Raw genomic sequence first — 26130 nt, forward strand, 5'->3', positions numbered from 1 at the left:
TCTTTCCTATATGCATGGCAATGGGATTGGTGATTTCTCTTCAAAATGGGACACTGACATTTGCCAACTGTCAGCTTTGAGCTTTTATTTGACCATCATGCATTTGCATCTGTTTGCAGTGTCCTGCCGCCTGTCCAGCTGGACCACAGGGTCTCCCTGGACTGCCAGGAATGAAGGTGAGAAGTGGTTGGTACAGGTGTTCATTGTTTCAAGCAACCTGGTCCCAGAAACCAACACCAGGCACACAAACATTAGGGCTTTTTAATCTTAAAATGTTTCAATGTTTATTAAATGTGTTTTCCTGCTGGGCGGGGGTGGGGTGGGGGGGGGGGGGGGGGGGTTCACTAATAAATCATTACAGCACAGTAAATGTCAAGCAATGACAACAATGGCTTAATTCCAGATGGAGCATTCCATAGAGTTTCCATGTTATATTGCTTTTGAGATTAAAAGAAATCGTTTGAATTAAATCTTCAGCGCTTAAAAAAAAAATTTAAAAAATATATATATTTTTTTTTAATTTATGCATTTAATGTATTTATGTATTTGTGCCTTCAGGGACACAAAGGAATACCTGGTGAGCCTGGAAACAATGGAGAGCCTGGAGAGAAAGTACGTGATTTACTTATTGATTTAATTTAACAAGCTTAGCTTTGAATTTAAAAAATACAATTATCAGGATAAATTATCAGGTAAAAAGAGATGAAGCCAGAAAAGTGCCATTAAAATTGCAGGAACTGACATATTTTTATGAAATTTAATGTGTTTGACATTCCATTTAACTTTGTGAAGTGCGACATTTTACCAATCAAGTCATTTATGCCAGACTTTGTGCAACATTAATTCATTCAGAATTAGAAACATTACTTTTCATTTTGAGGTAGTTGCAGTGTTTAAGAAAAGAAGAAAAAAATCCAAGTTTGACAGACAGACATTTAATTATCATGGTTTCTCTGCAGGGAGATGCTGGAGTACCAGGTACCCCAGGTGCACCGGGTCGGATGGGGGATGATGTAAGGAGGCCGCGTGTCTTTGCAGTGTTTTGTGGGTTCAGAGAAAAAATGTGAAGTCAAAACACCATTTTGTCATTTTAGGGACAAAGAGGGCCCATCGGTCTCACTGGTGCACCTGGAGAGAAGGGAGACAGAGTGAGACAAAGCAAAATACTTTCACGTTTTTGGACTATATATATAAGATGGCGCTGAAGTACCTTCTGGACTTCTGTTTTCTGTTTGTAGGGCTCTCCAGGTTTCAACGGTGTCCCCGGACCCACCGGCCCACCTGGAGCTCCCGTACGTACTCATCATTTACTGAGTTCAACATTTGTTGTTTTTTTGCAGTTGAACCACTTAAAATGTTTTTTCACAGGGTGTGGAGGGAAACCGAGGACGACAGGGTTTACCGGGTCCAAAGGGCGATGAAGTGAGTTGAACATTTTGATGATTTTGAAGGAAAATCTGATTTTGGAAGATGTTTCCTTTTCAAAGTGGGGGTTTGATTTCCATTAGGGGGCTGTGGGAGCTAAAGGAGAACAGGGAGCTACAGGAGATAAAGGGGGTGCTGTGAGTACTGAGAACTCATAAGAGAGAAACTGGTGATTTCATGAAATTATGAATTTCAACTTCTGGTTCATGTGATTCCAGGGTGAACCGGGTAAAGATGGTATGGATGGACTTCCAGGAACTGATGGAGCCAAGGTGACTTCAGACCTCCAGTAGAGAATATGCTGCTCCATAAGTCAATATTTTTGCATGAATAAAATTAGTGCTGATTCAGCTTCCCAACAATCAATCCAAAAAAACCTGGATCCTTGCTGGGTATCATGTTGGTCATGAAAAACACCAGCAACAGATATTACATCATTAGCTTGAAGCTTATGGAAACACCTGAGTGGGGATCAGTGGATCACGTTGTAGCTGTCAAACAACTAAATTTCTGTTTCATTAGGGAAATTTATGGCTACTTTTTTCTTTTATCCCATGTGGATTCCAAAGGATCAAGATTGGGAGTCTTTTCTTGTATTCTGAGGCACCTATGCACTGGATCGCGCATGGAGACATGCACCACATTGTCAGTGTCTCAGCTGACAATCTCTCACAATGCAAAGAGTGCGCTTCATCCAATTCTCTCATAGAAACCTCGTACCAAAGACATCCAGTCATTACCCTACATCACGAGTTAATGTCAATGTCTCAGGCACAGGACCCCTAAAAACGTGGACCACTGCTCTTCTGCTATGATATCAGGGCCGTCAAAGAGCTCTGATTAATGACTTCATGACACCGTGAGCTCTTCAGTTTCAGAGGCCCAAGATCCACAGACATGAAAAAGAACATGAAAACTTAAATGTCTTATGAAAACAAGCACGGGTGGTGTTGGTGGCTCCCAGGATCCTAAGATAACTCACAAAGCATCACTGGTCAACCTGTACAAAACACACACACACACACACACACACACACACACACACACACACCAACACCATTTCTGAATTGAATATGTGGTAGTTTTCTAGAGTTACTGACAGAAACTTTGTAGATTGACTAAGTCACTGATTGACTCTGTTAATCATATAATTGTCCAACAAATCTCTGAGGGGAAAAATGAATAAATAATGTTTGCTTCTCTGACTTGACAGGCTTTTAAAATCACTCAGCGCTTCAGCCTCTTACCTCATTAAGTGAAGTTAAAATTACCCAGGAACCTGAATGCATTCATTTATTTGAATCTTTTTACCTGAACAGGGTGAGTCTGGTACTCCTGGAGCTGTTGGCATCAGGGGGATTGTTGGTATTCCAGTAAGTACAATTTTTTTCTAAGTTGACTTCAAGGATGCTGTATATAGTATATATATATATATATATGTGTGTGTGTGTGTGTGTGTGTGTGTGTGTGTGTGTGTGTGTGTGTGTGTGTGTGTGTGTGTGTGCGCGCGCGCATCTGTTCATTTGTTTTTAATAGAATTATAAAAGTTTTTTACCATCAAGAGATAAAACATTTAAAATTCTAGTATCAGCACCAAGTTTAACATGAAATAATGAACAAATGGCTAAACTCAGGAACGACTGACAATATGTTTCTGATTATGTAGAAATTATTGTTTATCATTATTTCATTGACCTACACATTTTCTTGCACGACACAAATTGTATAATACTAAACTTGCTGTAAAAGTGACTAATTTATCTCAAAAGGGGTGAGTACTTATGGACTTTAGAAGTTGGTGTTTTAGGTTTTTGTTGAATTTAGATAATGTTGCAGAAATATATTTTGTTTTAATTAAATCAAATCAATTTTATTTATATAGCGCCATATCACAACAAACAGTTGCCCCAAGGCACTTTATATTGTAAGGCAAGGCCATACAATAATTACGGAAAAACCCCAACGGTCAAAACGACCCCCTGTGAGCAAGCACTTGGCTACAGTGGGAAAGAAAAACTCCCTTTTAACAGGAAAAAACCTCCAGCAGAACCAGGCTCAGGGAGGGGCAGTCTTCTGCTGGGACTGGTTGGGGCTGAGGGAGAGAACCAGGAAAAAGACATGCTGTGGAAGAGAGCAGAGATCGATCACTAATGATTAAATGCAGAGTGGTGCATAAAGAGCAAAAAGAGAAAGAAACACTCAGTGCATCATGGGAACCCCCCAGCAGTCTAAGTCTATAGCAGCATAACTAAGGGATGGTTCAGGGTCACCTGATCCAGCCCTAACTATAAGCTTTAGCAAAAAGGAAAGTTTTAAGCCTAATCTTAAAAGTAGAGAGGGTGTCTGTCTCCCTGATCTGAATTGGGAGCTGGTTCCACAGGAGAGGAGCCTGAAAGCTGAAGGCTCTGCCTCCCATTCTGCTCTTACAAACCCTAGGAACTACAAGTAAGCCTGCAGTCTGAGAGCGAAGCGCTCTATTGGGGTGATATGGTACTATGAGGTCCCTAAGATAAGATGGGACCTGATTATTCAAACTCTTATAAGTAAGAAGAAGAATTTTAAATTCTATTCTAGAATTAACAGGAAGCCAATGAAGAGAGGCCAATATGGGTGAGATATGCTCTCTCCTTCTAGTCCCTGTTAGCACTCTAGCTGCAGCATTTTGAATTAACTGAAGGCTTTTCAGGGAACTTTTAGGACAACCTGATAATGAATTACAATAGTCCAGCCTAGAGGAATTAAATGCATGAATTAGTTTTTCAGCATCACTCTGAGGCAAGACCTTTCTAATTTTAGAGATATTGTGCAAATGCAAAAAAGCAGTCCTACATATTTGTTTAATATACGCATTGAATGACATATCCTGATCAAAAATGACTCCAAGATTTCTCACAGTATTACTAGAGGTCAGGGTAATGCCAACCAGAGTAAGGATCTGGTTAGACACCATGTTTCTAAGATTTGTGGGGCCAAGTACAATAACTTCAGTTTTATCTGAGTTTAAAAGCAGGAAATTAGAGGTCATCCATGTCTTTATGTCTGTAAGACAATCCTGCAGTTTAGCTAATTGGTGTGTGTCCTCTGGCTTCATGGATAGATAAAGCTGGGTATCATCTGCGTAACAATGAAAATTTAAGCAATGCCGTCTAATAATACTGCCTAAGGGAAGCATGTATAAAGTGAATAAAATTGGTCCTAGCACAGAACCTTGTGGAACTCCATAATTAACCTTAGTCTGTGAAGAAGATTCCCCATTTACATGAACAAATTATAATCTATTAGATAAATATGATTCAAACCACCGCAGCGCAGTGCCTTTAATACCTATGGCATGCTCTAATCTCTGTAATAAAATTTTAATGGTCAACAGTATCAAATGCAGCACTGAGGTCTAACAGAACAAGCACAGAGATGAGTCCACTGTCTGAGGCCATAAGAAGATCATTTGTAACCTTCACTAATGCTGTTTCTGTACTATGATGAATTCTAAAACGTGACTGAAACTCTTCAAATAGACCATTCCTCTGCAGATGATCAGTTAGCTGTTTTACAACTAGAAAAGGAAGGTTGGAGATTGGCCTATAATTAGCTAAGATAGCTGGGTCAAGTGATGGCTTTTTAAGTAATGGTTTAATTACTGCCAGCTTAAAAGCCTGTGGTACATAGCCAACTAATAAAGATAGATTGATCAAATTTAAGATCGAAGCATTAATTAATGGTAGGGCTTCCTTGAGCAGCCTGGTAGGAATGGGGTCTAATAGACATGTTGACGGTTTGGAGGAAGTAACTAATGAAAATAACTCAGACAGAACAATCGGAGAGAAAGAGTCTAACCAAATACCGGCATCATTGAAAGCAGCCAAAGATAACGATACGTCTTTGGGATGGTTATGAGTAATTTTTTTCTCTAATAGTTAAAATTTTATTAGCAAAGAAAGTCATGAAGTCATTACTAATTAAAGTTAAAGGAATACTCGGCTCAATAGAGCTCTGGCTCTTTGTCAGCCTGGCTACAGTGCTGAAAAGAAACTTGGGGTTGTTCTTATTTTCTTCAAGTAATGATGAGTAGTAAGATGTCCTAGCTTTACGGAGGGCTTTTTTATAGAGCAACAGACTCTTTTTCCAGGCTAAGTGAAGATCTTCTAAATTAGTGAGACGCCATTTCCTCTCCAACTTACGGGTTATCTGCTTTAAGCTGCGGGTTTGTGAGTTATACCACGGAGTCAGGCACTTCTGATTTAAAGCTCTCTTTTTCAGAGGAGCTACAGCATCCAAAGTTGTCTTCAATGAGGATGTAAAACTATTGACGAGATACTCTATCTCACTTACAGAGTTTAGGTAGCTACTCTGCACTGTGTTGGTATATGGCATTAGAGAACATAAAGAAGGAATCATATCCTTAAACCTAGTTACAGCGCTTTCTGAAAGACTTCTAGTGTAATGAAACGTATTCCCCACTGCTGGGTAGTCCATCAGACTAAATGTAAATGTTATTAAGAAATGATCAGACAGAAGGGAGTTTTCAGGGAATACTGTTAAGTCTTCAATTTCCATACCATAAGTCAGAACAAGATCTATGATATGATTAAAGTGGTGGGTGGACTCATTTACATTTTGAGCAAAGCCAATTGAGTCTAATAATACACTCAACAAAAATATAAACGCAACACTTTCAGTTTTGCTCCCATTTTGTATGACGTGAACTCAAAGATCTAAAACGTTTTCCACATACACAATATCACCATTTCCCTCAAATATTGTTGACAAACCAGTCTAAATCTGTGATAGTGAGCACTTCTCCTTTGCTGAGATAATCCATCCCACCTCACAGGTGTGCCATATCAAGATGCTGATTAGACACCATGATTAGTGCACAGGTGTGCCTTAGACTGTCCACAATAAAAGGCCACTCTGAAAGGTGCAGTTTTGTTTTATTGGGGGGGATACCAGTCAGTATCTGGTGTGACCACCATTTGCCTCATGCAGTGCAACACATCTCCTTCGCATAGAGTTGATCAGGTTGTCAATTGTGGCCTGTGGAATGTTGGTCCACTCCTCTTCAATGGCTGTGCGAAGTTGTTGGATATTGGCAGGAACTGGTACACACTGTCGTATACGCCGGTCCAGAGCATCCCAAACATGCTCAATGGGTGACATGTCCGGTGAGTATGCTGGCTATGCAAGAACTGGGACATTTTCAGCTTCCAAGAATTGTGTACAGATCCTTGCAACATGGGGCCGTGCATTATCCTGCTGCAACATGAGGTGATGTTCTTGGATGTATGGCACAACAATGGGCCTCAGGATCTCGTCACGGTGACAGTTTGTGCAGAAATTCTTTGGTTATGCAAACCGATTGTTTCAGCAGCTGTCCGAGTGGCTGGTCTCAGACGATCTTGGAGGTGAACATGCTGGATGTGGAGGTCCTGGGCTGGTGTGGTTACACGTGGTCTGCGGTTGTGAGGCTGGTTGGATGTACTGCCAAATTCTCTGAAACGCCTTTGGAGACGGCTTATGGTAGAGAAATGAACATTCAATACACGAGCAACAGCTCTGGTTGACATTCCTGCTGTCAGCATGCCAATTGCACGCTCCCTCAAATCTTGCGACATCTGTGGCATTGTGCTGTGTGATACAACTGCACCTTTCAGAGTGGCCTTTTATTGTGGGCAGTCTAAGGCACACCTGTGCACTAATCATGGTGTCTAATCAGCATCTTGATATGGCACACCTGTGAGGTGGGATGGATTATCTCAGCAAAGGAGAAGTGCTCACTATCACAGATTTAGACTGGTTTGTGAACAATATTTGAGGGACATGGTGATATTGTGTATGTGGAAAAAGTTTTAGATCTTTGAGTTCATCTCATACAAAATGGGAGCAAAACCAAAAGTGTTGCGTTTATATTTTTGTTGAGTATAGATTAAATGCAGTGTTGAGGCTGTCATTCTCAGCATCTGTGTGGATGTTAAAATCGCCCACTATAATTATCTTATCTGAGCTAAGCACTAAGTCAGACAAAACGTCTGAAAATTCACAGAGAAACTCACAGTAACGACCAGGTGGACGATAGATAACAAATAAAACTGGTTTTTGGGACTTCCAATTTGGATGGACAAGACTAAGAGACAAGCTTTCAAATGAATTAAAGCTCTGTCTGGGTTTTTGATTAATTAATAAGCTGGAATGGAAGATTGCTGCTAATCCTCCGCCTTGGCCCATGCTACGAGCTTTCTGGCAGTTAGTGTGACTCGGGGGTGTTGACTCATTTAAACTAACATATTCATCCTGCTGTAACCAGGTTTCTGTAAGGCAGAATAAATCAATATGTTGATCAATTATTATATCATTTACTAACAGGGACTTAGAGACCTAATGTTTAATAGACCACATTTAACTGTTTTAGTCTGTGGTGCAGTTGAAGGTGCTATATTATTTTTTCTTTTTGAATTTTTATGCTTAAATAGATTTTTACTGGTTATTGGTGGTCTGGGAGCACCAGACGGGGATGGGGTAATGAGGGGATGGCAGGGGGAGAGAAGCTGCAGAGAGGTGTGTAAGACTACAACTCTGCTTCCTGGTCCCAACCCTGGATAGTCACGGTTTGGAGGATTTAAGAAAACTGGCCAGATTTCTAGAAATGAGAGCTGCTCCATCCAAAGTGGGATGGATGCCGTCTCTCCTAACAAGACCAGGTTTTCCCCAGAAGCTTTGCCAATTATCTATGAAGCCCACCTCATTTTTTGGACACCACTCAGACAGCCAGCAATTCAAGGAGAACTTGCGGCTAAACATGTCACTCCCGGTCCGATTGGGGAGGGGCCCAGAGAAAACTACAGAGTCCGACATTGTTTTTGCAAAGTTACACACCGATTCAATGTTAATTTTAGTGACCTCCGATTGGCGTAACCGGGTGTCATTACTGCCGACGTGAATTACAATCTTACCAAATTTACGCTTAGCCTTAGCCAGTAGTTTCAAATTTCCTTCAATGTCGCCTGCTCTGGCCCCCGGAAGACAATTGACTATGGTTGCTGGTGTCGCTAACTTCACATTTCTCAAAACAGAGTCGCCAATAACCAGAGTTTGATCCTCGGCGGGCGTGTCGCCGAGTGGGGAAAAATGGTTAGAAATGTGAACGGGTTGGCGGTGTACACGGGGCTTCTGTTTAGAGCTACGCTTCCTCCTCACAGTCACCCAGTCGGCCTGCTTTCCCGGCTGCTCGGGATCTGCCAGAGGGAAACTAACGGCGGCTAAGCTACCTTGGTCCGCACCGACTACAGGGGCCTGGCTAGCTGTAGAATTTTCCACGGCGCGGAGCCGAGTCTCCAATTCGCCCAGCCTGGCCTCCAAAGCTACGAATAAGCAACACTTATTACAAGTACCATTACTGCTAAAGGAGGCAGAGGAATAACTAAACATTTCACACCCAGAGCAGAAAAGTGCGGGAGAGACAGTAGAAGCCACCATGCTAAACCGGCTAAGAGCTAGTAGCTGCGCTAAGCTAGCGGATTCCTAAAAACACAAAGTGAATAATGTGTAAATAATTTAGAGGTGATTCAGCAGAGGGAGTGCTTTAGTTAAGGCACGTAAAGATTACACTGGGAAACAAATCGTTATCTAGTTAACTAGATCAATCTAACTGCGCAGATTAAACAGCTAACAGATACAGAAAAACATCGCTGTGCTCCGGAACAGGAAGTGATACAATTACCGCAGTGAGAGCCTCTACTGGTGTTAGAGTAAGATTAAGAGTAAGAGTGTTAGATTAAGTAAACAATAACATGTTTAAAAGAAATACTGTTACCATTTGCTTCCACTGGGCGAAGCAAATGGCCTTAGCCATTCGCCCAGCCATGGCTGGGCGAATTGGAGACTCGGCTCCGCACCGTGGAAAATTCTACAGCTAGCCTGGCCCCTGTAGTCGGTGAGGACCAAGGTAGCTTAGCCGCCGTTAGTTTCCCTCTGGCAGATCCCGGGCAGTCGGGAAAGCAGGCTGACTGGGTGACTGTGAGGAGGAAGCGTAGCCCTAAACAGAAGCCCCGTGTACACCGTCAACCCGTTCACATCTCTAACCGTTTTTCCCCACTCGACGATACACTCGCCGAGGATCAAACTCTGGTTATTGGCGACTCTGTTTTGAGAAATGTGAAGTTAGCGACACCAGCAACCATTGTCAATTGTCTTCCGGGGGCCAGAGCAGGCGACATCGAAGGACATTTGAAATTGCTGGCTAAGGCTAAGCGTAAATTTGGTAAGATTGTAATTCACGTCGGCAGTAATGACACTCGGTTACGCCAATCGGAGGTCACTAAAATTAACATTAAATCGGTGTGTAACTTTGCAAAAACAATGTCGGACTCTGTTGTTTTCTCTGGGCCCCTCCCCAATCGGACCGGGAGTGACATGTTTAGCCGCATGTTCTCCTTGAATTGCTGGCTGTCTTGAGTGGTGTCCAAAAAATGAGGTGGGCTTCATTGATAATTGGCAAAGCTTCTGTGGAAAACCTGGTCTTGTTAGGAGAGACGGCATCCATCCCACTTTAGATGGAGCAGGTCTCATTTCTAGAAATCTGGCCAATTTTCTTGGATCCTCCAAACTGTGACTGTCCAGCGTTGGGACCAGGAAGCAGAGTTGTAGTCTTACACACCTCTCTGCAGCTTCTCTCCCCCTGCCATCCCCTCATTACCCCATCCCCGTAGAGACGGTGCCTGCTCCCAGACCACCAATAACCAGCAAAATCTATTTAAGCATAAAAATTCAAAAAGAAAAAATAATATAGCACCTTCAATTGCACCACAGACTAAAACACTTAAATGTGGTCTATTAAACATTAGGTCTCTCTCTTCTAAGTCCCTGTTGGTAAATGATATAATAATTGATCAACGTATTAATTTATTCTGCCTAACAGAAACCTGGTTACAGCAGGATGAATATGTTAGTTTAAATGAGTCAACACCCCCGAGTCACACTAACTGTCAGAATGCTCGTAGCACGGGCCGTGGCGGAGGATTAGCAGCAATCTTCCATTCCAGCTTATTAATTAATCAAAAACCTAGACAGAGCTTTAATTCATTTGAAAGCTTGTCTCTTAGTCTTGTCCATCCAAATTGGAAGTCCCAAAAAACAGTTTTATTTGTTATTATCTATCGTCCACCTGGTCGTTACTGTGAGTTTCTCTGTGAATTTTCAGACCTTTTGTCTGACTTAGTGCTTAGCTCAGATAAGATAATTATAGTGGGCGATTTTAATATCCACACAGATGCTGAGAATGACAGCCTCAACACTGCATTTAATCTATTATTAGACTCTATCGGCTTTGCTCAAAAAGTAAATGAGTCCACCCACCACTTTAATCATATCTTAGATCTTGTTCTGACTTATGGTATGGAAATAGAAGATTTAACAGTATTCCCTGAAAACTCCCTTCTGTCTGATCATTTTTTAATAACATTTACATTTACCCTGATGGACTACCCTGCAGTGGGGAATAAGTTTCATTACACTAGAAGTCTTTCAGAAAGCGCTGTAACTAGGTTTAAGGATATGATTCCTTTGTTATGTTCTCTAATGTCATATACCAACACAGAGCAGAGTAGCTACCTAAACTCTGTAAGGGAGTTAGAGTATCTCGTCAATAGTTTTACATCCTCTTTGAAGACAACTTTGGATGCTGTAGCTCCTCTGAAAAAGAGAGCTTTAAATCAGAAGTGTCTGACTCCGTGGTATAACTCACAAACTCGTAGCTTAAAGCAGATAACCCGTAAGTTGGAGAGGAAATGGCGTCTCACTAACTTAGAAGATCTTCACTTAGCCTGGAAAAAGAGTTTGTTGCTCTATAAAAAAGCCCTCCGTAAAGCTAGGACATCTTTCTACTCATCACTAATTGAAGAAAATAAGAATAACCTCAGGTTTCTTTTCAGCACTGTAGCTAGGCTGACAAAGAGTCAGAGCTCTATTGAGCTGAGTATTCCATTAACTTTAACTAGTAATGACTTCATGACTTTCTTTGCTAACAAAATTTTGACTATTAGAGAAAAATTACTCATAACCATCCCAAAGATGTATCGTTATCTTTGGCTGCTTTCAGTGATGCCGGTATTTGGTTAGACTCTTTCTCTCCGATTGTTCTGTCTGAGTTATTTTCATTGGTTGCTTCGTCCAAACCATCGGCATGTTTATTGGACCCCATTCCTGCCAGGCTGCTCAAGGAAGTCCTACCATTATTTAATGCTTCAATCTTAATATGATCAATCTATCTTTGTTAGTTGGTTATGTACCACAGGCCTTTAAGGTGGCAGTAATTAAACCATTACTTAAGAAGCCATCACTTGACCCAGTTATCTTAGCTAATTATAGGCCAATTTCCAACCTTCCTTTTCTCTCAAAGATTCTTGAGAGGGTAGTTGTAAAACAGTTAACTGATCACCTGCAGAGGAATGGTCTATTTGAAGAGTTTCAGTCAGGTTTTAGAATTCATCATAGTACAGAAACAGCATTAGTGAAGGTTACAAATGATCTTCTTATGGCTTCGGACAGTGGACTTATCTCTGTGCTTGTTCTGTTGGACCTCAGTGCTGCTTTTGATACTGTTGACCATAACATTTTATTACAGAGATTAGAGCATGTCATAGGTATTAAAGGCACTGCGCTGCGGTGGTTTGAATTATATTTGTCTAATAGATTACAGTTTGTTCATGTAAATGGGGAATCTTCTTCACAGACTAAAGTTAATTATGGAGTTCCACAAGGTTCTGTGCTAGGACCAATTTTATTCACTTTATACATGCTTCCCTTAGGCAGTATTATTAGACGGTATTGCTTAAATTTTCATTGTTACGCAGATGATACCCAGCTTTATCTATCCATGAAGCCAGAGGATACACACCAATTAGCTAAACTGCAGGATTGTCTTACAGACATAAAGACATGGATGACCTCTAATTTCCTGCTTTTAAACTCAGATAAAACTGAAGTTATTGTACTTGGCCCCACAAATCTTAGAAGCATGGTGTCTAACCAGATCGTTACTCTGGATGGCATTTCCCTGATCTTTAGTAATACTGTGAGAAATCTTGGAGTCATTTTTGATCAGGATATGTCATTCAAAGCGCATATTAAACAAATATGTAGGACTGCCTTTTTGCATTTACGCAATATCTCTAAAATCAGAAAGGTCTTGTCTCAGAGTGATGCTGAAAAACTAATTAATGCATTTATTTCCTCTAGGCTGGACTATTGTAATTCATTATTATCAGGTTGTCCTAAAAGTTCCCTAAAAAGCCTTCAGTTGGTTCAGAATGCTGCAGCTAGAGTACTGACGGGGACTAGCAGGAGAGAGCATATCTCACCCGTGTTGGCCTCTCTTCATTGGCTTCCTGTTAATTCTAGAATAGAATTTAAAATTCTTCTTCTTACTTATAAGGTTTTGAATAATCAGGTCCCATCTTATCTTAGGGACCTCGTAGTACCATATTACCCCATTAGAGCGCTTCGCTCTCAGACTGCGGGCTTACTTGTAGTTCCTAGGGTTTGTAAGAGTAGAATGGGAGGCAGAGCCTTCAGCTTTCAGGCTCCTCTCCTGTGGAACCAGCTCCCAATTCAGATCAGGGAGACAGATACCCTCTCTACTTTTAAGATTAGGCTTAAAACTTTCCTTTTCGCTAAGGCTTATAGTTAGGGCTGGATCGGGTGACCCTGGACCATCCCTTGGTTATGCTGCTTTAGACGTAGATTGTGGGGGGGTTCCCATGATGCACTGTTTCTTTCTCTTTTTGCTCCGTATGCATCACTCTGCATTTAATCATTAGTGATCGATCTCTGCCCCCCTTCACGGCATGTCTTTTTCCTGGTTTTTTCCCTCAGCCCCAACCAGTCTCAGCAGAAGACTGCCCCTCCCTGAGTCTGGTTCTGCTGGAGGTTTCTTCCTGTTAAAAGGGAGTTTTTCCTTCCCACTGTTGCCAAGTGCTTGCTCATAGGGGGTCGTTTTGACCGTTGGGGTTTTTCATAATTATTGTATGGCCTTGCCTTACAATATGGAGCGCCTTGGGGCAACTGTTTGTTGTGATTTGGCGCTATATAAGAAAAAAGTTGATTGAAGTTGATTGATTCCACTGTAATTATAGTAGGCTAATAAGTGTGTTTTTTATGTTGCCACCTTTTGTACTTCAACAATAAAGTGATGCTGATGACATTTTATATAACTGTTATTTGTAGGGTCTTCCAGGCAAACAGGGATCAGCCGGGTCTCCTGGTGAAAAGGTATTTGAAATCTTTCTCATGTTTACATAGTAAAACTATAAAACCTGCTGAATTTTGAGAGCATGTACAAGTAAGAACTGTTCTTTTTCTTCTGGGTTTAGGGCGACACTGGTGCTGTGGGACCAGTGGGACCAATTGGACATCCTGGAAAAAATGTAAGACTGCATTGTTGCACTATATTACTATGAAAAACAAGAGCTGCAATCCAGAATTTAAGGTCAGAAAACTGTTAGAAGTGTTTTTGCATAAGTTAAATTATAAGACAAAATACAGATCAAAAGGGCTTTTCAATGTTAAGATCAGCAAACGTTACTTAATTGGAGTAAGCAGTTGAAGGTGTTAAAATCAAATATCAGCAATCTGGATCAGATCCAGATCAAACATTGTCAGGTGATAGTGCCAGTCTGCACCTCATTTTCAAATAAGAGAGTGATTGGGGCATATTTGATTAAAATATAATGTAAAATATATACATTAAATGGGGCTTTCAATGTAAAACACTCATATCAAAGAAATTCAATCTCTGACACTTATGAATTTCTGAAAATTTGTTAATTGTAAAGGATAGGAATTTTTTTCAATATTTTTTCATGACTTTGACCTTGAAAAATTGAATCACTTCTTGCCTATCAGGATATAAATCCAGTTTTTCTTGATATGAAAAACTGTGGCTTCCACACTGTTCACAAATAAACATACAGGGGTGACAACATAGCCATAAGCCCAACTTTGTTGGTGAAGGTAATTATCAAAGACAAGGGGTGGAGCAGATCAGAAAACTCAGTGTAGTTGAACTAAAAATAAACTGAATTACAGTGTCACAGAGAGAATAGGTTGGTAGAAGCTCCAAAAAGAGGGCAACAGACTCTAAAAATCAGCAGGCAGTCTAAAAAAATACACTAGGAGAAAAGAAACAGGTTCCACCACAAAACAAGGCAGCCTGAGAAAACTACATGTGAGGAGAAGACAAAATGCAACACATTCAGCCAAACAGCCTGAGAGGAACAGGGGTTTAAATACAATGGGAGGTAATCACACAAATGGGAGACAGGCTACGGTTAACACTAATGGGAAACACCTGAGAAACACAGGTAAAAAGCTAACAAAATACACAAGGAAACTGACTACCAAAATAAAACAGGAAGTGCAAAAAAAAAAAAGACAGCTCAGTGACAACACAGAGAACTAAACCCAGAAACGGTCACAAGATGGAGACAGAGGACAAGAAAGACAGATAGAAATCAAAGCACACAATCATTCAGAGTTGTGTGTTTTCTGTAGGGTGCGCCTGGAACAGCAGGTTCTGATGGAAAACCAGGAGACAAAGGAGCAACTGTGAGTTGAGAAACATTTTTCATTTTAAGTACAGTATAATTGATTTTCACCAGCTATTTATCTGTGTCTAGTTGTTCAGTTTATTAAAGGGCAACTATACAACATTTTTATAGTTTCAGAGTAATAATTAGAATGACTTCTTCCGGAGAGAATAGAGGCTCTCCCTGCCAAGCGTCTTGTAGCGGAAAACCAGCCTTGGAGCTTCAAGGACACCAATCCGGCATCATTTGAATGAGGAAGTCTCGGATCTTGCAAGAAACATAAACTGCTTTATGGCACAACAACACATTCATGCCCCCATGTCAAGGCACTAGTTAGCGCTATAAAAACGCACCACCGATTGATTTATTTCTTATATGTTCATCGTCATGGCAGAGCCAGCAAAAAAAAGCAACGAAAACTGCTATTAGAGGAAGACTAAAAGATACTGTGCCTGAGCAAGGTGTCACACACACTGTTAAGCCTTGGTCGAGCTTCCACTGAGTTAGGCTAAACTAAGAAAACTAGTAATCTAATTTAGTTACTTTTAAAATTCAGTAATCAGTAAAGTAACTAAGTTACTTTTTCAAGGAGCAATCAGTAACTGGATTACTTTTTCAAAGTAATTGTGTCAACACTGTTGATAACACAATAGGAATATAAACTGTCTTAAATTTTATTTTTTGATACTGCATATCATTACCCACCTGGGGAAGGGGGGAGGGCCGGGAGTGAGTTTTTACAACAGTTATATGTCATATGTACTCCAAGCTGCAGAGGGAGCTCTGTAGAAAATAATGCAACCAAAAGAAAAGAGAAAACAGCAAAAAAAAAAAAAAAAAAAAAGATCGGAGTTGCATAGTTCCCCTTTAAGTGCACTTTGTACCTGATTCTGAAGATACATTGGTGTACTGATTGACATGTACTACATCAATCATTCCTAGGGTGACACAGGGAAGCAGGGACCAGTCGGGCCTGTAGGTCCTCCTGGCATTCCGGTAAGACTTTCATGTACCAGTTCCCAAGTCAGGAATGTTGTTTGTGTTTCTGGTGTTTAAAATGTCCCTGTGATTAAACTTTACTATTTCAAAATAATAAATTGTATTTTCAGGGTCATAAAGGAGATAAAGGGAACACTGGTGCTAAAGGAATAAAGGGTCATACTGGTCACAAAGGTGATCAGGTTAGACAAATCTCACATCGTTACTCATCAAGTGTTTTTTGAAAGTGTCTTAAGTTAAAGTGTGATTTGTTTATGTCTTTTTAGGGGCTGATGGGCCCAATGGGACCTCAAGGAAGTCAGGTAAAATCCTTTAACTTCAATAATATCTGTAAACAGACTCCACAGGAACCCACTGATGATCATTGCTTCGTTTTACTCAGGGGGACAAGGGACGGACAGGAGCTCCAGGGGTCAAAGGAGATCAGGTACTTATATATGTTTCATTCTCAGAGTTTAAGTTTTGTATTGAAGATTCAGTCAGTTATACATTTGCCAGACTTGTTTTAGTAACACATGTATCTGACCATGATATAATCTGTGCACGTTTCAGGGCCTCCCTGGAGTTTCTGGAATCAAAGGAGAGGTATTTCTATCAAACCAGGTCATGTTTTTTCATGGCCGCCTGTCTGTCAGATGAATATATCAAAAGGAAATCAAGCTGAGACTGAGGTCAAGAAGAATCCATTAAAATTTAGCGTGGCTCTGGATCAAGCTGTGGATCCTGACTTTAATCAATGAAATTTGAACTTTGGCTCTGATTCCTTTGATTTTTAATCTCAAATCCTGTTTTGTTTGATCCTAATTAGAGATCAAAGATAAGCAATCAAAGATACGTCACTAGAACTAAATGTGAGCCACCAGGATCAAAGGTTCGAAGGCTGAAATATCAGAATCATGAATGAGTGATCAAGATCAAATACAAATGGTAAGAATCAAAAGGTCAGCAATCAAGATGAAAGGTTATTGATGAGGGTCAAAGTGCTTCCTCATTCAGTGATCAGGATCAAAGGTCAGCAATCAAGATGAAAGGTTATTGATGAGGGACAAAGTGCTTCCTCATTCAGTGATCAGGATCAAAGGTCAGCAATCAGGATACACAGAGATCAAGTTCAAAGAATATTAATGGAGTGATAAAAGAAATAACTCTAACAATGGAAAAAAAAAGAGTTAAAAACAAAGAAAGCAGCAGAGAACTGTTGGACCTTGGCAGACCTCAGAACTCTGTGTTCTTCCACTTTATCTCATAGTTCAACACACAAACATGAACTGTTTGCATTGACTTCCATCTAGATATGATATTGTTGTGATTCCTGCCTGTCCTTGTCCTCTGTCACCCTCTTGTGACTGTTCCTGGGTTTGGTTCTGTGTTGTCACTGTTCTGTCTTTCTCATTTATGTCCTGCTTTACTTTGGCAGTCACAGTTTCCTTATGTGTTTTGTTATCTTCCTTCCTGTGTTTCTCCACAGCTGTTTCCTATGAGTGTTTACCCTCACCTGTCTCCATTGTGTGTGATAGCCCCCTGGTGTATTTAAACCCTTGTGTTCCTCTCAGGCCTCATTTGAATGTTGTCTGTTTGTTGCTGTAAGTTTCTAGTGCTTCCTTATTCTACCTTCTTGTAACTGAACCTTATTTCTCCTTGTGAGTTTTTGATGGTCCCTGCTATTTTTGGAGACCTTTGCTTGCTTATTGTGCCTTGATCTTGTGCCCTTTATTTTTATATATTTATTTATTTTATTGTTTCCTGTGTACTGATCTCTACTACAGCCCTGATTCTAACAGCCCGTTTCTTACGCCAACTTGTCTTACCTCTACACTGGGGTCTTCAGCCATTCTCCAACTGTGACAAATACACACATTTTTAATGAAATTCTTTGGTAATATGGGAAGTTTAAAAATAAGGGACAAAGTCAACAGAAAAGATAGAAAGCAACGTCCAGCTCATGTCCCCATCAAGCAAATTCATGTTGAAGCTTATGCATAGTGCGTGTGTTCTAATTTTATCCCTCAGGCTTTTATATTATGACTATAAAATATGCTGGTTTATTTCTATTAATTATAGAGCAAAAACTTAATATCACCAAATATCATTCTGGAAATCAATGTCAGCGCCAGTTGTTGGGGTGTGTTCATTGGTCTGGGCATCTGGAAAATATTCATAGCACCTTCACTTTTTCCACATTTTGTTCTACAGTAGGAGTGATCCCCCCCCCCCCCCCCCCTTCAATTCTACTCACACCCCATAATGACACCATGAAAAGTTTTTTTTTTTTTTTGTAAATTTATTTTTTTTTTTAAACTAATAACTCACTCACATGTACCTAAGTCTTCAGCCTTTGCTCAGTACTTTGTTGATGCTCCTTTGGCAGCAATTACAGCCTTAAGCCTTCTTGAATATGATGCCACAGGCTTGGTGCACCTATCTTTGGGCAGTTTGGTCCATTCCTCTTTGCAGCACCTCTCAAGCTCCATCAGGTTGGATGGGGAGCATCGGTGCACAGCTACAGGAGTGGATTCCATCTGGTTGCTTTACCATACAGGCCTGATTGGTGGATTGCCGTAGAGATGGTTGTCCTTCTGGAAGGTTCTCCTTTCTCCACAGAGGAACGTGGGAGCGCTGACAGAGTGATCATCAGGTTCTTGGTCACCTCCCTGACTAAGGTCCTTCTCCCCCGATCGCTCAGTTTAGACGGGCGGCCAGCTCTAGGAAGAGTCCTGGTGGATCTAAACTTCTTCCATTTACAGATGATGGAGTCCACTGTGCTCATTGGGACCTTCAAAGCAGCAGAAATGTTTCTGTACCCTTCCCCAGATTTGTGCCTCCAGACAATCCTGTCTCGGAGGTCTACAGACAATTCCTTTGACTTCATGTTTGGTTTGTGTTCTGACTGTCAACTGTGGGACCTTATATGTAGACAGGTGTGTGTCTTTCCAATCAACTGAATTTACCCCAGGTGGACTCCAATTAAGCTGTAGAAACATCTAAAGGATGGTCAGTGGAAACAGGAGGCACCTGAGCTCAATTTGAGCTTCATGTGAAAGGCTGTGAATACTTATGTATGAGTGATTTCTTAGGTTGTTGTTGTCATTAATAAATTTGAAAAAAATTCAAAACTTCTTTCACATTGGTATTATGGGGAATTGTGTGTATAATTTTGAGAAAAAAAAAAAAAAAGAATTTTCTCCATTTTGGAGTAAGGCTGTAACATAACAAAATGTGGAAAAAATGAGGCGCTGTGAATACTTTCCAGATGCACCGTTAGCACTTTTCTTATAAAACGTGCTATAATAACTGTCATGGAGTTTATCTGAAATCTTTTGGATCTTGTTTGGGGGTTGTGTGTGTTTTTCTTTTTCTTTTTTTTGTAGCAGCTCTCATTCATATAAATATATAGTTTAAGTGCCAGATTTTTATTTATTTGAAGAATGAATAAACCCTTTAAAAATGTAAATGTTCTGTAAATATTGCATATGGAGTTTGATTTCCTGTAAACAGAAACTCTAAGGTGAATCTTAGACTCCTATCAAAGATTTGATGACATTCTTTTTTTCTTTTAATTATCAGGCTGGATGATCTGGATAGCTGGACACAAATGCACGGCTCAGACAAACAGCTCTGGTTTTTAGATGGTTTTACTATTAAGGATAGCGGTGGTCGGTACACGAGTAAGCAGTCCAGAAAAAGCAGCAGTACAAAAACATCAGGCTATCAGGCGTGGTCGAAGCAACAGGCTGGAGGTCAGGTACACACAAAGAGACAGGCAGGACTATGGAATGCAGGAAGAGAGCTGGAATGAGGGCACAAGACATGACAAACTGGCGGGGAACAAACACACCCAGAGAACTTAAATAACTACAGGTGGTGATCAGAAAATCAGGAACAGGTGTGCATGGAAAGCACCAGAATTAGGACGTGGCCAGAGAGAGAGAGAAACACCCATCACCAAGATCCAAGGGAGAGAGACAAGAGAAAGAAAGATAGGCAGACCCAAGCAGAAAAACCCCAGCAAGAGAAGAAACCAACGAAATGCAAAAATAATAAACAGAACAAAATAAAACAGAACACCCAGCAAAACTCCAACCTTGACATTAATGTTAACTGTCAAACACATACGTTGATAAAATGTCAACATTTTTCACACAACATAAGATTCTGTAAAATTCAAGAACTGACTCCACTTCTGCAACGTAGGTTTGTCCTGTAACATACCTGGAACTTTCATGGAATATTAAAGTAATATTCAAGAACATAGTGTGGAGTTGCATGAATTAAATTATTTATTTGTATTGGTTTTGTTTCGTCACCCCCCAACTAAAGCAAGGAGAAAAGGGTCAAAGAGGAGCTACAGGGGCTGATGGCAGACCAGGTTTGCCAGGCCACGAGGGTTTGACTGGTCCAATGGGAGCACGAGGCCTGGAGGGGGAACCTGGTACCCCTGGACCACCAGGGCCCAGAGGTCTACCTGTAAGTGCTGGACTTACCAACATTGTGCTCGTGCACTGCAGTGCCCCTACAGTTAGAGTATATTGACCCTTAAAGTGTAGGTGACACCAAAAAATGTGCACAAATGATCACTAAAAATGATGAAATGTTAATTTTTTTTTTTAAATCCTGAACAATAAAAGTCAGCAAGTGCACAGGTGAAGGATAAACTACAGCTGTCTGAATCCTGCACTCTATTTCAGCCCTCAACCACGGCCATATTGTTGCTACTTCATCACCGGAATTGTGATGTGAAGTGCACCGTCATCATCATGGAATTGGTTCAAGCCCAAATCAATTGTAAACATGCCAGAGGTGGAGCGATTTTTTTTTTTTTTTTTTGGATGATTTTTTTCATTCTGTGTTCAGAACACAGAATGGTGATTATAAAATAAATAAATGAACAATGCAGATAACTTCGGCATGCGGGTGGAGATGGTGAACTTTTTTTTGGCCAGCTCTTTGGTCGTAATCAGCTGATTAAAAGAGTTAGTTTTACTATCTGTGACATCAGAAAAAAGTGATGAGCAAGTGTGGATTTTTTATTTATGATTTTTTTTTTTCTGACAAACGGGTACATACATTTCAAATCTGAAAAATGTCACGAGGGACTGAAAATATCAGGTGCTTTTAAAATAAATATTTTTTCCTTCTTGAATACAGTTAGTGTACTGTACGTTAGTAGCGTAACACATTATTATTAAATATTAAAACCATTCACACAAGGAGTAAATAAAATAGTCTTACCTGTCCGTTTCAAGAAAATAATTGAATTTGTTGTCCTGGCTGAAGAAAAGTCCATGATGGGTCGAGTCTCTGCTGTACTGATCTGTGACCGGCATGTTTAACTACAGGTATAATCCATTCGTTGCGTCTGCATCTGATGGATCAAGTCTCTGTTGTGAATGGATCCTCTAGTTCCACTGCAATCGCTTTGCACTGCAAGTTAAGACTCGCAGCGCCTCATCTGCTCATAACGTCTCAGTCTGGACGTGATGAAATTATCCCGTGATGATTCACAAAACAATAAAATGTGTAAATACTCAGTTTCCCTCCATGTCGAGTGGAGAAGCTGCAGACACCGTGTGTACACGCTCATCAATATGTGTTCCACCTGCCAACCAAAAGGATTCTGCCAGCGAGAATTAATTGTTCTGACACGTATAAAAATGTGCATCACCGACCCGAACCACTTGGTGGAAACAGGGCTGTCAGTAGCCTGTAAAAATCCATAAATTAATGGGACTATTAAGATAATGGTTCCGGTGCTGATATCACTTCCTCCTTCTTCTCCAATGTCGGGACTCGACAGGAAGTTCCTGGTTTTTAGTGGCGTGCAGTTCAAAATAGGAATATTTATCTCTTCAGTAACTGTGCACCAGGAAAGGATAAATTTCAAACTGATGTTTAATTTTAGTCTTAAATGCTCAAAAAACATTACATATTGTGTCACCTACACTTTAAAATTCAGGCATTTCAGCCAAATTTGAGATGAACAATTCATCAATAAAAAGGTTGAATCAACCAATTCTAAATGTTTCTTAACACTGAGATTCATATTTACCAATCTACTAACTGAAAGTTAATTTACTGTAGGAATTTGGGTAATTCTCCGTGTACATTGATACAAAGGCCAAACTGTTGACTTTGTTACTCCTGTATGATCATTCCACTTGATTTTTTTAAATATTCTAGTCAAAGAAGATACAGTTTACATGGTTTTTAACACTTCTGTATTAACTCCTAGGGCCCAAAAATCAGTGACACCTTACTGCGACAAATGTGTTCAGCTGTTGTTGAAGGTACAGTATGTTCTTGTGCACATACCTAAAACTGTAAAAAAATATATTGTATGTCTGTTACCCATTATTGTGTATGTGATGCACTGTGACAACTTACATTATGTACCAGACTTGCACACAGGGAAGGTTCACATTTCAGATTGTGAATGCTCAATTTGTCAGGTCGAAGTGACATTTTGCAGTTTAAAAAAATGTGAATTGGGAAGTGTCAGATTATTATTATAGAAAATTGCTTGAATTCCAAAGTAAGTGCGACTAATGTAGTCAAGCTAATGCTGTGAGTCTGTGGTACATGTCCCTTAGATCCTCTGACAGGCATAATTAATTAAAATTCAAAGAGGTCCAGGTAGAGAGCATTTCCTCAAGTAAAGGTCCAGAAAACCATAATGTCTGATGTTATAAATCAGTGCCCTACAAGGAGCGATTGAAGTTTAGAGCCTGACCCAGAAAAGGTAAGGTGTGGTTCTTCAACTTTTCAGTCTGAAAAACCAACTTTTCCCAAGAATGTGTGAAGTTTTGACTCACTGAGTACAACACTGAGGAATGTTGGTTTCTCAGAATCCCAAACATGGAGAAACACACCCTACTTTTTTCTGGGTCAGGCTCAAAATATCTCAATTGCTCCTCATAGATTTTGAGGCATCAGGAGATGTGTCAACATCTGTATGTAAGAACTGATTTGTCAAAATACAGTTCAATAGTATTTCAAGAATGCTTAATTTTCATAATGAACTGAAATGGTAAATGGACTGCATTTATATAGCATTTTCCGTCTGCAGCAGACGCCCAAAGCGCTTTACAATGATGCCTCACATTCACACAGGCACACTCACACACCGGAATGTCAGGGTGCTGCCATGGAAAGCACTCAGTACACACTAGGAGCAACTGGGGATTAAGGACCTTCCCCAAAGGCCCTTAGTGATTTTTCCGGTCAGGCTGGGGTTTGAACCGAGGATCCTCTGGTCTGAAGCCCAACGCTTAACCACTACACCATCATCTCCCCACTGAAGGGTGCTTTATTAAGAAAATAAAAAAATAAAGCATTGTTTGAATTTCTTGGTCAGTGAATGATCGTGTGAGGATTTTGGTGGATCCATTTTTTTTCTGTGCCCTCAATTCACATTATTGCTTCAAAGATTTGTTTTGTCTTGGAATGATGCATCACATCGACTCTAATTACAGCCACAGTCTCACAGCATATGAGGCAAACTGTATGAACATATACAAGTCTGTTTTTTTGTTGTTGTGTGTGGTTTTTTTTTCTCTGTCCATTGTTCTCATTTTAGATTGTCTGTCTGTCTGTTTGCTCTTCAAACGTCATTGTGTCTGTGCTATTTGCTGCATAATATTGATCTGAATAAATTATTTTGATTGGTTGACCACCAAGCTTCCAAACGAACTCTCCATGGTATCATTTCAGAAATCTGGCCACCTTACTGTGAGCGCCTCGAGATATGCTTCCCAGGAAGACAATTTTGCCCATATTTAAAGTTACCATATTTTTCAGAGTTTAGCCACACCTGAGTATAAATCTCACCTGTCATGAAATGCCTCTTGAAGATGAAAAAATATATAAATGTCGCACCCTTTTATTATCAGCTCTTTCATTTTGGATTTTTGTGCATAGTTATAATGTACTTTTTTTTATTATTAACGTTTATTCTTTCATTAATGGAGTTTATCTTGTTTAGTGCTTTGATTTCTGGGGAAACCTACATCATCATTCCCCATTTTGACATTATAGGAGAAAAATGTAAGCTTGAAGACAAACGGTGGTGGAATCTATACATTTACTCAAATAGTAAGACCCTTCGGCTGCTCCCTTGTTTGCACTCGGGGTTGCCACAGCAAATCCAAGGTGGATCTGCATGTTGAATTGGCACAGGTTTTACGCCGGATGCCCTTCCTGACGCAACTCCACATTATGTGGAGAAATGTGGCAGGGGAGGGATTTGAACCTGGAGCCTTCTGAACTGAAACCAAGCGCATTAACCACTTGGCCACCACCCCTGCAATACATTTACTCAACTACAGTACAAAAATTGTTTCTGCTATGTTACACTTATGTTAACTACAACTCAGTGGAAAAGTGTATTCAGATTAACATTACAAAAGATATTTTATCAATAAGGATTCAGTGGTCCACAGATGGAAATTGAGATTACCCAGCAATATCTTGTCATATATAAATGCTGTAAATTTTGGGTACTTTGTAACAGCATGTCTAATGTTAGCAGTATTAAGCAATAATCAGGATAAGTCCTGCAGTTCTGGGGCGGTAAAGACCGGCACGGACCAGTGGGGCATGCAAAGCGCATTACTGCCATAATGTGAAAGTACCGTTACCATGGCAACATGTTAGGATCTGTAAATATTGTAACTGTGTCATTGTTCCCTACTCACACAGAACATTTAGAAGAGTTTAAGAAAGACTTCTTGAAGAAGCCAGCAGCCATTGGTTCTCCTGGTATTCCTGGACCAGTAGGACTCCCTGGGCCCCCAGGACCAGCAGGAGCGACCGGTGCAACAGGAGCTCCAGGGGCAGTTGGTCCCAAAGGCCCTCCAGGCTTCTTTGGGCTTCCAGGAGCTCCGGGCAACAAAGGTTAGACTCACCATTCAAATCTCTGCTTTAGTACTCGAATATCATGTGCCCATCACCAGTCTTACAACAAACAATGTTCAGCAATCAGACATCTGGTTACGGTTTTTGTTTTTGTATTTTCCATGATACAGTCACAAAAAAACTGTCACATTTTTGTGACACTGTCAAGTTTCAGTCACTATTTTTAAATATAATCTCAACATATCCCTCCATCCGCCACCATTGTCACCCCAGATTTTGTGATTCCATTCTGAACACAATACTTGCTGCAAAATTTATTGGAAAAAAATAAAAGAAAAATACATCCGTGTATCATCATGTGCATGATGGAAATTAGGAGCAAGTGTGGGTGAAGAGCTTGAAATCAGTTTTCCACTTTCAAAGCATCAGTCTGCTGCCCAACAAGGCCGCCACTGCCGGTTTGAGGAATGTCAATGTCAATTTTATTTATATAGCACATTTACAACAGCAGCTGCCCAAAGTGCTTCACAGTAAAAACAATATCAAAAACAGTACCACCAAAACAGAGCATTAAAATTCCAAAATATACAAAAATACAAGAAGAGAAGAAGAGGACACAGAAGAGGAAGAGATCTGTTTTCAAGCAAAACGAACAAGTTTGCATTCTTCTCTCTATTGGACTGTCGGGTCTCCTGATATAAAAAACCTCAGACAGGCTAAGAAACAGATTTCAGTGTCAATCGTTTTGCTTCCATGAAAATATCCGTAGGCCTTGATTTTCATCATGTTGTGACTTTGGTGGTCTTGCCCTGCAGGTGATGTGGGAGAAAAGGGAGCTAAGGGGGCCAAAGGAGAGGATGGTGTAGGAATCAAAGGAATCCCAGGCCAGCCAGGTCCACCAGGTAATGTTGGATTCTTGTCACAACCTTTGGCATTAAAACTGTTTTCTAACACAAAGTATTGCGCTTAATCCTTCTTACCAACACCTTTATATTGTGATTTTAGGTGCACCGGGAGTCTCTGGCATTGGTAAGGATGGTAAAAACGGAGAACGTGGTGAAACAGGTAGTCCTGGAGTTCCTGGAGCACCTGGTCCTAGAGGACCATCAGGACCACCCGGACTCTGTGACCCATCGACCTGTGTAGGCAGAGTACCACCTCTCTATGTAGTCAGTGGAAAGAAGTCCTCCAGCTACAAAAACCCATGAGACCTCGAAGCTCATTCACACTCAAGATCTCATCCTTCGGTGACCGAGCTCAAGGGCCCCTCCGAAGCTTA

General features: G+C 40.5%; 1 protein-coding gene across 1 annotated transcript; it reads left to right on the top strand.

The window, feature by feature from the left end:
- The first annotated feature begins 14 nt into the window (after positions 1-14).
- On the top strand, positions 15-26130 carry LOC117501532 (collagen alpha-1(I) chain). Its single transcript, XM_034160421.1, has 23 exons — positions 15-29; positions 120-176; positions 559-612; positions 960-1013; positions 1095-1148; positions 1239-1292; positions 1369-1422; positions 1509-1562; positions 1644-1697; positions 2745-2798; positions 13642-13686; positions 13788-13841; positions 14968-15021; positions 15945-15998; positions 16112-16183; positions 16268-16303; positions 16384-16428; positions 16554-16586; positions 20319-20465; positions 22231-22285; positions 24696-24890; positions 25667-25753; positions 25857-26130. Exons 1-23 carry the CDS (start codon positions 15-17, stop codon positions 26057-26059), a joined length of 1584 nt encoding a protein of 527 aa, XP_034016312.1. The 3' UTR covers positions 26060-26130.

The sequence above is a fragment of the Thalassophryne amazonica genome, chromosome 20, assembly GCF_902500255.1.
Source record: "Thalassophryne amazonica chromosome 20, fThaAma1.1, whole genome shotgun sequence".
In the NCBI taxonomy this organism is placed as follows: Eukaryota; Metazoa; Chordata; class Actinopteri; order Batrachoidiformes; family Batrachoididae; genus Thalassophryne; species Thalassophryne amazonica.

Bases quoted from the DNA above. Each gene is read 5' to 3' on its own strand.
- LOC117501532 (XM_034160421.1), top strand. The intron at 1,014-1,094 runs GTAAGGAGGCCG...TTGTCATTTTAG, and splicing joins CGGGTCGGATGGGGGATGAT to GGACAAAGAGGGCCCATCGG. The intron at 22,286-24,695 runs GTACAGTATGTT...CTACTCACACAG, and splicing joins GTGTTCAGCTGTTGTTGAAG to AACATTTAGAAGAGTTTAAG.